A 14,381-nucleotide genomic window follows, 5' to 3' on the forward strand; every position below is an offset into this window, starting at 1 on the left:
TGTGATCAGTGAGAAACGTCTAGTCAGCTTAACCATTAACACTGACTGAGCTATTCAACCTTCTTAATAAAGGCAAACTTGCGGGCAGCTCTTGTGGGATGACATTTTCCTTGGGTGACGTCACTCTACAGTAATTTCTTGAATATACTGTGATGAAACATGCAAGGAGAAAAGTATTCTGGCCTTTCCAGACACCTGTGAGTCATCCTAGACTTCTTTTTCTACCTCCAAATAAACACAGTTACAAAAGGTAATTTTCTGAAAGCTGCAGTGGCAGAGGTGTTAATACAAAGAGTAATTAAGGTACATTGTTGATATACTCTGGTTCTCTCAACCTTTCAAGTATTCAGGCTATCTTCCCCCCACCTTATACCCGTTTCACAAAGTTTATTTATTGTGTATCTCCATCCTTTGCGATATGAAGGCATGCAAGCTTTAAAAACCTGATTAAATGGTTTCCTGGGTTTTGGAGCCTAATTGCCCTGTCTGTGAGCTGGTGGCACCTTACTGGCTACATGAGGAAAAAAATCACCCTCAGACAAGAAACTAAAAATACAGCTTTCATATTTTAGTCTCACATCCAGAGGACACTGTGACTTTGGTCATCGCTGTGCATCTGGCCCCTGGTGACAAAGGGACACACCTCCACTTTAAGCTCCTGTTGAATTACAGCAGGCCCCAGTCCTTCCCTGGTCCCTTTATCCTGTCAGACTGCAGGCACAGCTGGAGTGTGGTGGACACACAGACCCTTTCTGCACTGGGGAACCTGACTGATTTGTCTTTTGAGTAACTTGTCCAATCCTTGCCCCTCACACACAGTTGCCACCCTCCCAGGTAACAAAGGCCAACTTTGTCCCCATCTGATGACACCTTATCTTGTGGCCAGTGTGAAATGGAGCAGTTCTGTGGTTCTTTGGCTAGATGTGCTTAAAGCTGCTGCAGCGAGGGACACAAAGGAAATCCTTTCCCACTGCTCCAAGGCAAAATGCTGGTTTGGATGGACAAAGAATAACACCTGTCACTCCAGATGGGGAATCGGTGCAATTTATTATTGCAATCATAAACCTTTGTGCACAATGTTCACCTTCTGTTTTCTAGTAACTCCTCTTTGTTTATTCAGTTTAAGTAGCCATCAAATCTAGCTGTTCTAGGGGCTTCCTGTCTCAAGTGTCAAGTTCCAGGAATATGTAGGTCAAGCCAGCCTACCCTTAAGAGAGGCATGAATTGTATCCCTCTGAAAGCTGTGCCTGTGGAGTGAATCTGAGAACTCCCTGAAGTCTCTCAAATGGGATTTTATTCATCTCCATGCTCAGCACCCAAAGCTATTCGACCTGGAGTTACAGATTGTTCGGGAACAGTGAATCTTTGCATCCCTTTTCCACTTTTACTCTGTGTCTCTGTGCAAAGACTGGAGGCTGTGACTCCCCCTTCATCTTGGATATATTGACTCACACTAGAATATGAACCACATTCATGAATTCTCAATCTGTCTGGGTGAGTGACAATGTCAGTGATTCCAGGTGAGGTGAAACATTTTTGAGAGAAAAGCCTGGCATGGAATCTAGTGTTTGACATAGTGGTGTGTGGGTACCCCTTGAAAACTGCAAGCAAACCTGACCACAAACAGTTTAAACAGAGGCTCTTTGTTCTCTACAACTGTGTTTTTCTAGACTAAGAGACTGACCTGAAGGTGTGCTCTCAAAGGACTGAGCTGAAGATTTTGAAAGAAAGGTGGTCCCAAGGAAGACTGCCTCCTTGTAACCAATTTTGGCACACTTCTGTCCTCAGCACAGGGTTAAGGAGGGTTAAACACCAGAACAATGCATTTCTGGCAAGTGCAGCAGCTGCCTCTATTGTGTCTGGTCGAGAGTTCCTGAGTACGTCAGGATTGTGAATCATAAGCAAAAAAAAATTTAGAAGTTGTGCAGTGCAATGTCTCCTCACAAGCATTCCAGTGCAATCCTGCAGTCCCATTTCTGGGAAATCCCATCCCCTTTGACCTTACTGGGGGAGAGTAATAAATCTCTGCTAACACCAGAGATCAGGTTTTGTGCGTATGCTGGTCAGAATTAACGTAACAAGGGCTAAACACAGGATGAAAGTGGAAGGGGCTGGAAGAGTGGGCAAGACCAACTGCACGGCACCAGGCAGTGTTTAGTTCCAAAGAATCCAGTGACACAACCCAAACACGGAAACCACACCACCATGGCCCAGGAGCCACCAATATCAGAAAATCACAGGAAGTGAGCTCAGGTGATCAAGGGCAGAGTTAAGGTGCTCATTCCCTGCAGGAGTAAGATACTTGTTAGATGAAGTGCCTGGATAATCTAAGAAATAATCCAGTTCTATGCCATGAAGAGGTAACAATAAATTTCAACAATCCCTGTCACTAAGGCTGGGGCCAATGTCTTTTTGAAAGGCCATAAGTCACAACACATTTGGTCTGAACACAGGTGAGTCTGGAAAATCTACAGTTAACTGCCAAAATTCTGCTGTCCCTCAGTGTCAGATGGGATGGAGAGAGAAGAACCACAAGTTCCCTTTATGAGGGGAACAACAACTCGTTTGCACTTTAACTTCGTTATTTCAGAAGTTACATTATTGCAGCTTCATTCTGGCAGCCACCAATCATCATAAAGAGCTGTGCTTGCTTAGAATAAATCTTGCTTATTGTGGTAAATACTATCACTTCATTACTCTAATGATCAGATTCATTTCTGACTCTGCTCCATAGGATTCTTCCTGATAGATTTTCTCTGAAAGGAATGTTGTTTTGCATTTCAGCCTACAATTTACTGTGTACTCCACAGCCCATCAAAGTCGGGCCTTTAGATGAGGTTAATATCCACTGTTACACAACAGACAATTAAATACGACCTAGTCATAAAGAACAAGTCACACAGTTCAGGATCACTGGCATCTACAGAGCCAAGCCATTTCATTAAATCATATAAGCTCATGAAACAACTTTTGTGAAAACTGATCCTTCACTACCCAGCTACACCTGAGATTAAAAACATTGCCTTTTATCATGCCTCGCCTCCTGAATTCCCTCTCCTGTTAGAGAGGTTGGCAGGGATTTATTACTCAATTACTTTTAACTGGTCAGTTAAGGACCAGGTGGAAGGAACCACACAGGTGCAAGTGTATCCCTACTCCTTCACCTGAAGCCGCTTCAAAATATCTGCAGAAGAAGCAGCCATACACAATTGTTCTCTGCTGAGAAATACTAATGCCAGAGCAGAAATGCTCTTTGCACGCTTGAGCACACCAGAACAAGTCAGAGCTGCTCTTTCTGCCTCACTGGAGGATTTCACTCCCTCTCAGCACACAAGCCAGCCTGTTGGAACCACAGGAAGGATTTCTCTTGTGGTTGACCAACAGCAGTAAGGGCAGACCCCATCCTGTGCCCCCCGTGGATCTGTCTGGCACACTGAAACCCTCAGAACTGGTAGAGTGCCTGGGTATGTCAGCTCCCCTTTGCTAAAGCACTCAGGTTTGGGCTCTTGGATGCCTGAAGCAAGCTGGAACACTCCACCCAAATCCACTGTAGGCACCTTTCCGTAGCTAGCTCCCACAGTACAAATTAAAACCATGTAATTTGAACCAGTTTCATCATTTTATGTTCAAACTCAGTGTCTTTTGGGGAAGAAAGACATCATGCATCTTTTAGTAATCAAATTTAGGTGTGACCTGGCTTCTCCATTGCTGAGGGTGAATGCATGTCCATGCTGCAGCCCTAGCCCTGACTGATACTGCAGGGAGCAAGGAGGAGGGACACCAGGAGATCTGCTGTGAGCTGGGCATTAGACACTCACTGCCCTTGAATTAATCCAAGATGTTCTTTCTTCTTCTTCTCTGCAGAGCTTCCCTTCAATCATTTAATGCTGTGCCTCTGTAAATCACACAGGACCTGCACAGAGAAGCACATGCTGCACTCTATGGTGCCGAGGACAGTCAGGATGCCTCCTTAGCTTTACACACACGTACCTGGTACCAGTAAAATACAGGATCTGCTTCCATTCCATCAATCAACATTTGACAACAGCTGGATGATTCTGGTGGCTTTTCTGTAGCAGAAGTTGGACAAATTACTGCACTCTCACTGCACTGCCACTCAGGGAAAGCTTCCTGGCAGCAGCCTATTGCTGTTTTTAAAGCACTACCAAGGGAAAACCTCCATTGCCAAAGCTGTGCCTTCAATCCCTAGTCCAGTAAACACCCAGGGTGCTCACCGGCACATGCAGAGAAGTTTATCTGAACACATTGCCCAGTTTTCAGAATTAATCCTTGCTTATATTGTTTGCTGACATGAGCATTCAAAATAAAATGGCAGGCTGACTGTTAGGAGAACACACACTTTTTCTGATACCTCTGGAAAGAAAACAGAGAGAAGGAACCAGACTTTTTTTCTTTTCAATAAGATTTGTTAGGTTGGGAGCAATTGTATCCTGACTGCCCTGACATTTTTTCCTTCCACATCCACCTTCTTCAGCGCTGAAATAAAATCTGCCTTCCCCTGTTTTTTCCAGTGGAAGGCACCAAACACATAAACTGTTATTTTTTCCTATTCATCATTCTGCAATACCTAGAGAAAGCATCAGAGAAACTCCTGCAGAAGCCCCACCTCCACAGTCTCAAGTGTAAGAGCCCTCTTCTTTTGAGCTCTTAGCATCAAAGGTGTTGTGCTTTCTTTTAATGAATGTGGCTTCTCTCTCTTGGATCATGGCTTGAGAAAACAATCGGGATTTTTCTCTAGCACTTGTGGAAAGTTAATGTGCATTTAATTGCTTTCCCACACAGCCATAGAATGGAGGACATTTTTCTCCTGAAAGAGGGCTTTTATTCCAATCTTCTCTTTTTAAGTGGGCAGGGTGGAGGAAGGATGTCTCAGAGCCAAATTACACAGCCCATACTCAGCTACAAATTTCCACTTCACAAAATTAATTCATTGAAGCATGTAAGAGGCTAAACCCAGGACCCCAAGTAATACTTACAGTAAGCAATATCAAGTCAAAATGGTCAGTGGACTGTTTGCACTGTTGTGTTATGCTTTTTGAGTGTTAGGTACAAACAGAAATTCAGAAGAAACATGGTTCTGGTGTAAACACCTGTAAAACAGACAATCCTTTGTGCTCAGAGCATGAGGTGAACCGTTCAGCTACTTGTCCATGCCAGTTGAGTGCAGCAGCAGCAAGAATATAAAATTCCTGGTCTAGTTACAGTGAATAAGCCTACAAGGTTTTCTAAGAAACAAAAATAAACTTAAAACCTGCATCTAGGTGTATACAAACAGCACACAGTGTTGTCAAGCTGCACTCCTTCAAAGCATGTTAGATTAAAAACATTGAAACAGACAGAAACTTCCTGAAGATCATTTCCACTGTGGATGCCACTTAATGCAAGCACCTAAAATGGTGTCTGACATACTTGAAATGTGAAAAAAGCTGGCAAACTTTGTTTTCTGTGCTCTTTGTTGCTAGAATATGGGTTACAGGTAAGAAGTTACTGTCAGTCAATCAATAATTTGTTTTTAAGTCAATAAAAGTCATTCAAGCTTTCTTCCATAGACCTTAAATAAAAAGCTAGAATAAAGCTTTTTCTCTAGCCTCAGGTTTGATGCCTGAAAATCGGGCTTTTGTTATTTTTTATGTAAGACTATAATACAAGCTATGTAAAACACAAATACAAATTCTTTCTGTAGAGGAGTCTGCCTTTGTCTAACAGTGAGTCAGCATCATCTGACAGATCAATTTTCTCCAAGTGTAGGATGCGGATTTTGCATATCACACTCTCCAAGGGCACCTGTTGGAAACTTGGGTCGCTACAGCGTGGAATTTCACACCACACATAAGGTCAACTCAGTGGCCTCCCAGCACATCACAAAGTCTCATCAATAGGAATGAGGCTGATATGAGATACCTCAAGTTTTCTGCCCTCCAGATCTGCCTTTCTATAATGGGGACACAACATTCCTTAACACTTTCTTGGTTCTTTCTGAAGCTGTGCATACATCTTGTATTCACAGGATCAAGAGGAGGGACCTCAGGAGGAGTCTAATTCCACCTCCTGAGCAGAGGTCAGCCAGCTGTGAGGTCAGATGAGGCTGGCAAGAGCTTTAAGTGGCCAAGTCTTGAAAAAGCTCCCAGGATTTTCACTTTCCCTGGGGACCATGTTGCAACATTTACTTCTCCTGATATTGAAAAAGCTTTTCCTTGTGACCAGTCCATACCTCTGTTGTTCCAATATCTGTCCACCATCATCCTCATTCTGCCAAGCACCACTGTGAACAGCCTATCCCTGCCTTTTCATAAGCTCCCATAGGTGCTGGCAGGCTGCTGTTAGGTGTCCCCAAAGCCATCCCATGGGCAGGCTGCTGTCAGGTGTCCCCAAAGCCATTCCTGATCCCAGCCTAGCTGCCTCAGCCTCTCCTCACAAGGGATGTGCTCCAGCCCATGCTGATCCTGGGGGCCCAGAGCTGTCAGGAGTGTTCCAGGTGCACTCCAACATGTGCTGAACACAGGGAAGTGATCACTTTCCTTGATCTCCTGGCTGTGCTCCCACTAACACAGCCCGGGGTGCTGCTGGCCCATTGTATTCCCAGGGCCAGCTGCTGGCTCATGCTCAGCCTGCCCTGTGCCAAGGCCCCAGCTCCACTGGAGCGGAGCTGCTCTCCAGCCTGCAAGCCTCTGGCCTGTATTGTTGAAAATTCCCAAAATCTTTTGGTATGAAGTCTGTGGGGATGGCCAAGACACTTTCCCCATGGCACACACAGCAGAGGCTCCCAGATCTTCCAAGGCCATCTGCAATAGAAGCCAAGATTAACTCGATACAGATATTAAGCTAAAATAATGTTAATGTGCTTTTCCCAGTACCTTTAAAAACAAGTGTACAAATTTCTCTGTATTCTTGTCTCTGAAAAAGAGAACAGCTGCTGCAAGGTGTTCCTTTCCTGCAAGCATGGTTGTTTATCGTAAAAAAGACTCAGCTTTGATCAGTTGCTTATATTTACTAAATTGATTCCAACATCTTTGCCAGTGGGCTGTATGGATTCCCAGCGTGAGAAGCTCCTGCTCATTTGAAGTGGCTGAGGTTGTTTTTCAATGGAATTTTCCATTATGCTCTGTACTATCTTTCTTCAAAGCACAATTCGTTCACTGGGCAGTACTCCTTGTCCAACATAACATGCAGAACCATTGCTCAACACTTCTGTTTTCTTCCCATGCGCTCTGCCTCCATCTATTCCCTTGTCTCAACCTAAGTTTCCTTTCACAACACTCTCGCAGGTAATCCGATACGTTTGTTACCAGCTGCTATGTCCGCTTTGTCTCCCCCCGGCCCTGCCTTCCTCTCCCCGGTATTAACATTTGGGAAGCAGTCAAGGCTTCTCAGGGAAGACACAATGCCCACAGGCTGGGGATGAGCAGATGGAGCAGCCCTGGCAGAAGGACTTGGGGGTGCTGTGGGTGAGAGCTGGCCCTGCCCAGCCGTGTGTGCTGGGCTGCACCCAGAGCCCCAGGGCAGCAGGGGAGGGGGGATTCTGCTCCTCTGCCCCGCTCTGCTGAGACCCCCCTGCAGGGCTGCACCCAGCCCTGGGCCCAGCACAGCAAGGACAGGGAGCTGCTGGAGCCAGGCCAGAGCAGGGACACCAAGGGCATCAGAGGGATGGAGCAGCTCTGCTGGGAGGAAAGGCTGAGGGAATTGGGATTGTTCAGCCTGGAGAGGAGAAGGCTTTGGGGTGACCTCATTGTGGCCTTGCAGTGCCTGAAGGGAGCCCACAGGAAAGATGGAGAGAGACTCTTGACAAGGGCCTGGAGTGACAGGACAAGGGGCAATGGCTTCACACTGACAGAGAAGAGGTTTAGGTTGGATATGAGCAAGAAATTCTTCCCTGTGACAGTGGGAAGGCCCTGGCACAGGGTGCCCGGAGAAGCTGTGGCTGCCCCATCCCTGGCAGTGTCCAAGGCCAGAAGGGGCTCTGAGCAATCTGGTATAGTGGAAGGTGTCCGTGCCTATGACAGGGGGTTGGAATGAGATGAGCATTAAGATTCCATTCTATTCTATGATTCTGTGACTCCCTCACTTTTTGTAATGCACTGAAAATTGGAGTGTTATAAATTACCCAGACCCCGTAATCCTGCATCCCCTACAATTCCTGCCTGAGTACAAGGAGATCACTACCATCACACAGTGTGTTCTGAACCCATTCTGTTGAGATGTTCAAACCCCACTAGCAGCAGCTGGACAAATCAGCAGATGATAAAGAACAAAGGAATCCACATCTTCAGGCCCCCATGTAATGGTTTGTCCATTAAACAGCTGCAGCAGATCAATGTTTTCCCTCCTCTGTTGTGTCAGACCCATCAGAAGATACACACTTTGCTGCCCAAGCTGCAGCAGGTGAAAGAGCGGGTGAAAATCTGCAACAGCTGAAGTGCTGAAACATCGAACATACATATGGGGGAACTTATTTATACTTCTGATTAAAGTTTACTTCCAAGTGTGACTACCTTTTTGATGCTTAGACAGCAACTAGAAGAAAGAGCTTCCACAGTTAGGCAGTATCAGGCTGCAGAAATAGAGCAGTTCTCAAGTATAAAAAAATAGAAGGCTATGAAATGAAAAGAACTGTGGTTCCTGAAGATGAACACTGTCTCCTACAGTTCCCAAGTTAACGAGTGTGAGGTGATGCACACATTAAGCTGTAATAGGAAATCTACTATGAAGATCAAATCCCTTTTCCAGCAACATATAAATCTCAATTTAAGGCATCTAAAAAAAAAAAAAATCCACAGAGCCCAAACTTTTTGCACTTTCAAAGTCCACTAATTCAAAAAGCAAGCAAACCACAAAAAATTCACCCCACCCTAATCCAAATCATCTTGAGATGTACTGGATGTAGTTTTCCCAGGAAAAATCAAAAAACAGGCCCCAAGACTGACTTCAAACGAAAATCTGGCTTCTGAAGCCTCCCCAGGACATGGGCAAAATAAATAAAGGACATGTGGCTTGATAAACTGCCATAGGCCTGCGGCTGTTCTGTAACCTGTTCCCCCTCCAATCTTTTTTTCCTTCTGCAGAATCTGATAGTACAAGAATATCACAACAGTAGACTAAATTTATGGCTACAGAGATGCACATTTCATAAAATAATATTAAGCAATGTAATACCAGTCTCATTAAGTACTTCCAGTTTCAGTATTTGTTAGACCTTTGTCTTTTTTAATCCTCAAAGCACTGCAGTGCTACACTTTTGCTGGGGCAGTCAAGTGAGAGGCTGCATCTAATTCCTTAAGGATGAGCACCCTAAAGGCATTTTTGAAGTGCTCTCATTTGTCTGGGTGCATTAGCAACATGTGTAACTTTCAAGTCAATGACAGTCTATTCAATATATAGAAACAGGTGGGTTTGATGGGGGAAATGAGCAGACGTTATATGGCAACAAACAATACCCTGCAAAAACAAGGCTGGTAACTCAAAACAACAAAAAATGACCAAGTTTAACCCCAAGTTCATGCTTTGAACCCTACACTAGCTGCTGGTTTGGTGTTGGGGTTTTATTTTAAATATCAAAAGAGATACTAGTATTTCTGTAGTCCTACAACAAAGAGCAAAAATTCATTCTGTGATCGAGTGTGTGAAGATAAAAAACATCTCTGTAGAGTTCCTTGGGGACAACGGGGATTTTGCTGCTTATGATCACAGCATTCATATAGCAGCCACTGCTTCCACTGAAAAGCAACTTTTTGTAATAAGCTATTTTCAGTTTTTCACTGCTGATTTTTATCCAGTCATCCAATGCCTCCTCATCACTGCCTGCTTTAGAGGCAGTTGCCAAGAGAATAGAGTATCAGCAAAAGCAGAGAAATAGCACAAACAAGTAAGAGCAAGTGTGTCAGTGGCAACAAGGGACTCAAAGGCTCATTTGTGAATTACAAACAATAATAAATGTCCAGATCAGACACCTGCAGGTTTATTTCCTTGTAACTGCGATGCCAATGACAAGAACAATCACTCTGTAAACAACAGAGTTTACTTATCCTTTCACATGTCTGTAAGGGGTGGTAAGCCAGCCAATCAACATTACCAGTGCTGTTAATTAAAACAGAGGACCATGACTGCATTCACAGCACTGTGTCCAGGGGACTCCGGCCAACTCACATGTGTCTGAGGCTTACAAAAAAACACACCACGACCACAGTGGGATTAACTTATACAAACACTTCTAATATGTAACAAATTCGACTGAAGTCATATTTGTAAACAGAAAGCTCGTTTTAAGTCAAGGAAACACACATCAATCCAGGCGGATCCACAACACAGCCCCTGCAGAAGCGTTTCTCACACAAAACCCGCAGCCCAGCCGCTGCTTCCGACGCGGAGCAGAGCGGAGCGCGGGCCAGCCCATCCGTTCCCGGTGTATCCAGAGGCGTTCCCGAGGCTCTCGGGCAGGGCCGCGCTGCCCCCTGGCGCTACGAGTCGGGCAGGGGCTGGCTGTGGGTGCCGCTCCGCGTCTTCAGCTGCGACTGGGCGATGTCGGCCAGGGCGCTCTGGATCTTCTCGAGCAGCACGTCCCCGCGGTACACCACCTCCTCCAGCCGCGCCGCCGCCTCGTGGTTCTCCTCCTCCAGCCGGTACAGGCTCGCAGCCTTCAAAGCAAAACCGGGATGATGCCCAAAGAGTTTTGGCTGTTCATGTATTTTTCATACGTTCCTGCCTCTGGATGCTACTATCACACAGTTGTGGTATTTTTCCTACCGTTTCCTTTTAGAACAATAAGCTAACCCTTCTGATGCATACTCTTCAGTCTCATTCTTACAAAGAAGGAGCCTAATCAGGACGTTTTGTTTTCCAACCAGAATCTGAGAACACGCAAGAAATGGAGCAAAGAAGTTTCTGGAGCAACCCCAGTGGGGTAAACCCCGGGGAAAACTACCTAACCAACTACACTTCTAATTGGACAATACTTATTAAAACTCATAAAATCGTGTGCCAACAACCATTGGGACACCTGGAAGCTTCCAATAAAGGCCTGCTTTTTATTTTACTATTTTAACTGTTGCAAGAGTTTCCTCTTGACATTAGGCAACAGGGAAAAGCAAGGATCTTCAACAGAACCCTAAAGTGACTTTGCTACTCAAGGATGCTGAGGGAACAGCTGGTGCTCTCTAAAAGGAGAAAAGTTCTCTTGTTTAATAGTTGACTGCAACTAATTCACAGATTAGAGCAGAACTTCAGCTTCACCAAAAGGGAGCTCAAAAGGGGCAGGTAAATTGTGTTGAGCATTTGTGTAGCAGCTCCCTTTTATCATTCAAGATAAGACTGAGCTCTGAAACGTACACCAGACAATTTTAGTATAAAAAAAGCAGATCAGCCTAAGTACATTTCGATTAACCAAGTATTATCTACTCCCCCTCAACAAAACCTGTAGTGCATATTTGAGAGTGTTTTAAGCATCTTTAACACCATTTCTTTGAAGACTATCAGAATATTTAATACTGCACCAAATTAAGCAACAGAAAATAAAAGTCAAGACTGGAATCCAAGTGATGGAATTCAAGCTAATTTATCTTAAAACCACGCCAGACAAAAAATATCAGAAATTTTTGTGACATGAAGTTCTTCATTAAGACAGCAAGAAACTGTTGAAGTGTCACCTCTAAGGAAAGCATATTCCTACTGGATAACCAGCTCCTCCTTCTGGAGCACCCTGCTTTGCCCACACCAGCTGCCACTTTGATCAGACCCTGCTCAGTCATGGAAGAAATTGGAATTTGTTTGCAGCACACATTTTATCTTCAGCTATTAAAAATACACTTACAGGAAATTATGCTAGTGTTAATGAGCCCAATTAGGATGTTGAGCAATTACTGTGACTAGCAAAGTTCCCAAATTTAACCTCCTCTGTTTAAAAGCAAACGTGATGCCACTGCCAAGTCATTTCTCTTTGGCCCATTCCATGTCAATCTTCTGTCAAACACTTTTGAATGGTTACAGAGTATCAATGAAGGTTTAAAACTTCCAGGTGATCCTAATGGTGATCATCAGGTTTGTCAGGGAAACAGCACTTTGCATCCTTTATGCATTCCAAAAAGAAAATACTTGATGTAAATCCAGACGTTAAGAGTCAAAAAGAAAAAAAAAAAAGGTTTTAATAAGTAAAATCTGTGAAATAACAGGAAAAAAAACCCAAAAAAAACGAAGTTTGACTGGTTCAGAGGAAGATTCTTGTTATTGAAAAGTGATGGAATTATTTTTTGACAGAGCTGAAGAACTTAAAGGACACCCTGCAAACTCTTTAACCAGAAACAATGTGAAAGAAGAAAAGACTTATGTAGTGTTGGCTTTGTGGCTACAAAATGAAATGTGAGAAAATAAGAAATATTACCCAAGGGGAAAAAAATGAATAAAACAATGCAGAAAACATCAGTACTGTTCCATCTGTTCTGTTAATATCTGAAAAAAAGGATGATCAGTTTTCAGTATGATAAAACGGGGTGTGATAAAACCACGTTTGTTTTTTCATATTAACAAAAAACAAAGTCTAAAATATTGTCACTGATTATAATCTTATTTAGAACTAGATGCAAGTTCAGTATTTCCACTAAGCCTACAAAGCACTCACAGGCTACCCTAATGAAAACATTCAGGTTTGTACTAAAATCATTTTTCAACGATGACATGGCTTAGAGATGAAAAAAATGTGTTAAAAAGGAGGCAGTTTGCCTTCAGGAGTGTTCTGATACTGGAATTAGGAAAATTCCTACCTGCAATGCTGCTGTGGATTCTTCACTGGGGAGAGAATCTATGAGAACATCGATATCCTTGGCAGTGCGAGCGATCAGAGCGGCGAACAGCTGGGCATACTCTGCACAAAACACAGCACAACTCAGGCAATCACTCGGGGAATTATTAGAAACAAGCACAACTCTGCTGTCACAATATTATGCAGAAAGTGCAGCCGACATCCATTCACGACTTAACCTCCATCACTCCACCAGCTAGGCGGGGAATTATTTGCGGAGGCCGGATTTTGCATTCCCGAGAGCGCTAGACCGTTCGCGTGCAGGAGACGCGGGAAGCCGGGCTCACCTTCCGTGGGGTTCACGGGCTGATCCTTGTTTATGGCCGTCTGGATGTTGCTGAAGGAGGCCGGGGGCCCGCACTGCTGCAGCACCCCGATGGCGTTACAGAACTGGTCCGCGAGCTGCCGGCACCAATTAACACCGCGTTAATCACCCTGCCCCACCGCTACAGCCACCTCCGGCTCCCGGCGCAACCCCGCCACGCGGAGGGTGCGCACCCCACACCCGCGGCCGTTCCCTCGGCTGGGGGCCTGCGGGCGGGGAGCCGCATCAGCGCACCCCCGCACAGGCGGCGCAGCCCGTACCGTGCCCCGCGGCCCCGGGAGCCAGAGGCAGCGGCCGCCTCACCGAATTGACGGCGTCCTGCAGCTGTGTCAGCCGGTCCGCCATGGCCGCGCCGCCGCCGAGCCTGAGGCGCGGGCCCGCGGTGCGCGGGCGCCCCCTGCCGGCCGGGAGGAACGGTTGGGCAGCGGGGATAAGCCGCTCCCAGCGAGGGCGGGCCGGCCTGGGAACGGGCGGCCCAGGGAGGCGCCGGAGTCAGCGCCCCTGCGCGGGTTTCAGGGAAAGCTGGACTTGGCGCCCAGTGCCGTGGTCTGCTCGACGCGGTGGTGTTCAGCCACAGGTTGAACTTGATGATCTCAGAGGTCTTTTCCAACCTAAGTGATCCTGTTATTGCCACGGCCTGGGCAGCTTTTGCTGTGCGTTGCTCTAATCCCAGCTGAAGGCCGCAGCAGCGTTCAGGTGCTCCGCTCCAGCCCCGATTTGAGCAGGGAAAAGCCAGTGTAGTGTCCCCAACAAGCCAAATCAGAGCCAGCATCCGGCCTCCGAGCCCAGGGGCTGGAGAATAAATGCCATTTGTGCCAGTTGGTGCGTGCCCATCTTTCTTATCTCTGACAGCTGGGTACACCTGCTTCTCCCAGGTGAACCTTAGAGATCATCTCAGTCCAACCCCCTGCCATGGGCGGGGACACCTTCTGCTATCCCACCTTGCTCCAAGCCCCGTCCAACCTGGCCTTGGACACTCCCAGGGATGGGGCAGCCACAGCTTCCCTGTGCCAGGGCCTCACCACCCTCACAGGGAAGAATTTCTTCCTAATATCCAATCAAAACCTCCTCTCTGTCAGTTTGAAGCCATTTCTCTTATCCTGTCACTACATGCCTTTGTTAACAACCACTCTGCAGCCTTGTCACTGAGGCTGTGGGTGCAGCAATGACCCAAACTAATCCGCCCTAAGTGTTTTCCCGACCGCACGGTTGGGTGAGGATTTTGTTTGCCTGCGCACTTAAGCTGAGAGA

At 45.8% G+C, this 14,381-nt stretch overlaps 1 protein-coding gene across 1 annotated transcript; it reads right to left on the reverse strand.

Moving 5' to 3' along the window:
- Positions 1-10,206: 10,206 nt before the first annotated feature.
- Positions 10,207-13,916, reverse strand: MED21 (mediator complex subunit 21). The gene is made up of 4 exons (XM_066183747.1): positions 13,434-13,916; positions 13,093-13,207; positions 12,768-12,868; positions 10,207-10,649 (listed from the first exon to the last, which is right to left on the reverse strand). The coding sequence occupies exons 1-4, from the start codon at positions 13,473-13,475 to the stop codon at positions 10,473-10,475; spliced, it is 435 nt and encodes a 144-aa protein (XP_066039844.1). The 5' UTR covers positions 13,476-13,916; the 3' UTR covers positions 10,207-10,472.
- Positions 13,917-14,381: the final 465 nt, after the last annotated feature.

The sequence above is a fragment of the Chamaea fasciata genome, unplaced genomic scaffold (genome assembly GCF_029207755.1).
Source record: "Chamaea fasciata isolate MVZ Bird 193981 ecotype frontalis unplaced genomic scaffold, bChaFas1.0.hap1 SCAF_5, whole genome shotgun sequence".
Classification (NCBI taxonomy): domain Eukaryota; kingdom Metazoa; phylum Chordata; class Aves; order Passeriformes; family Sylviidae; genus Chamaea; species Chamaea fasciata.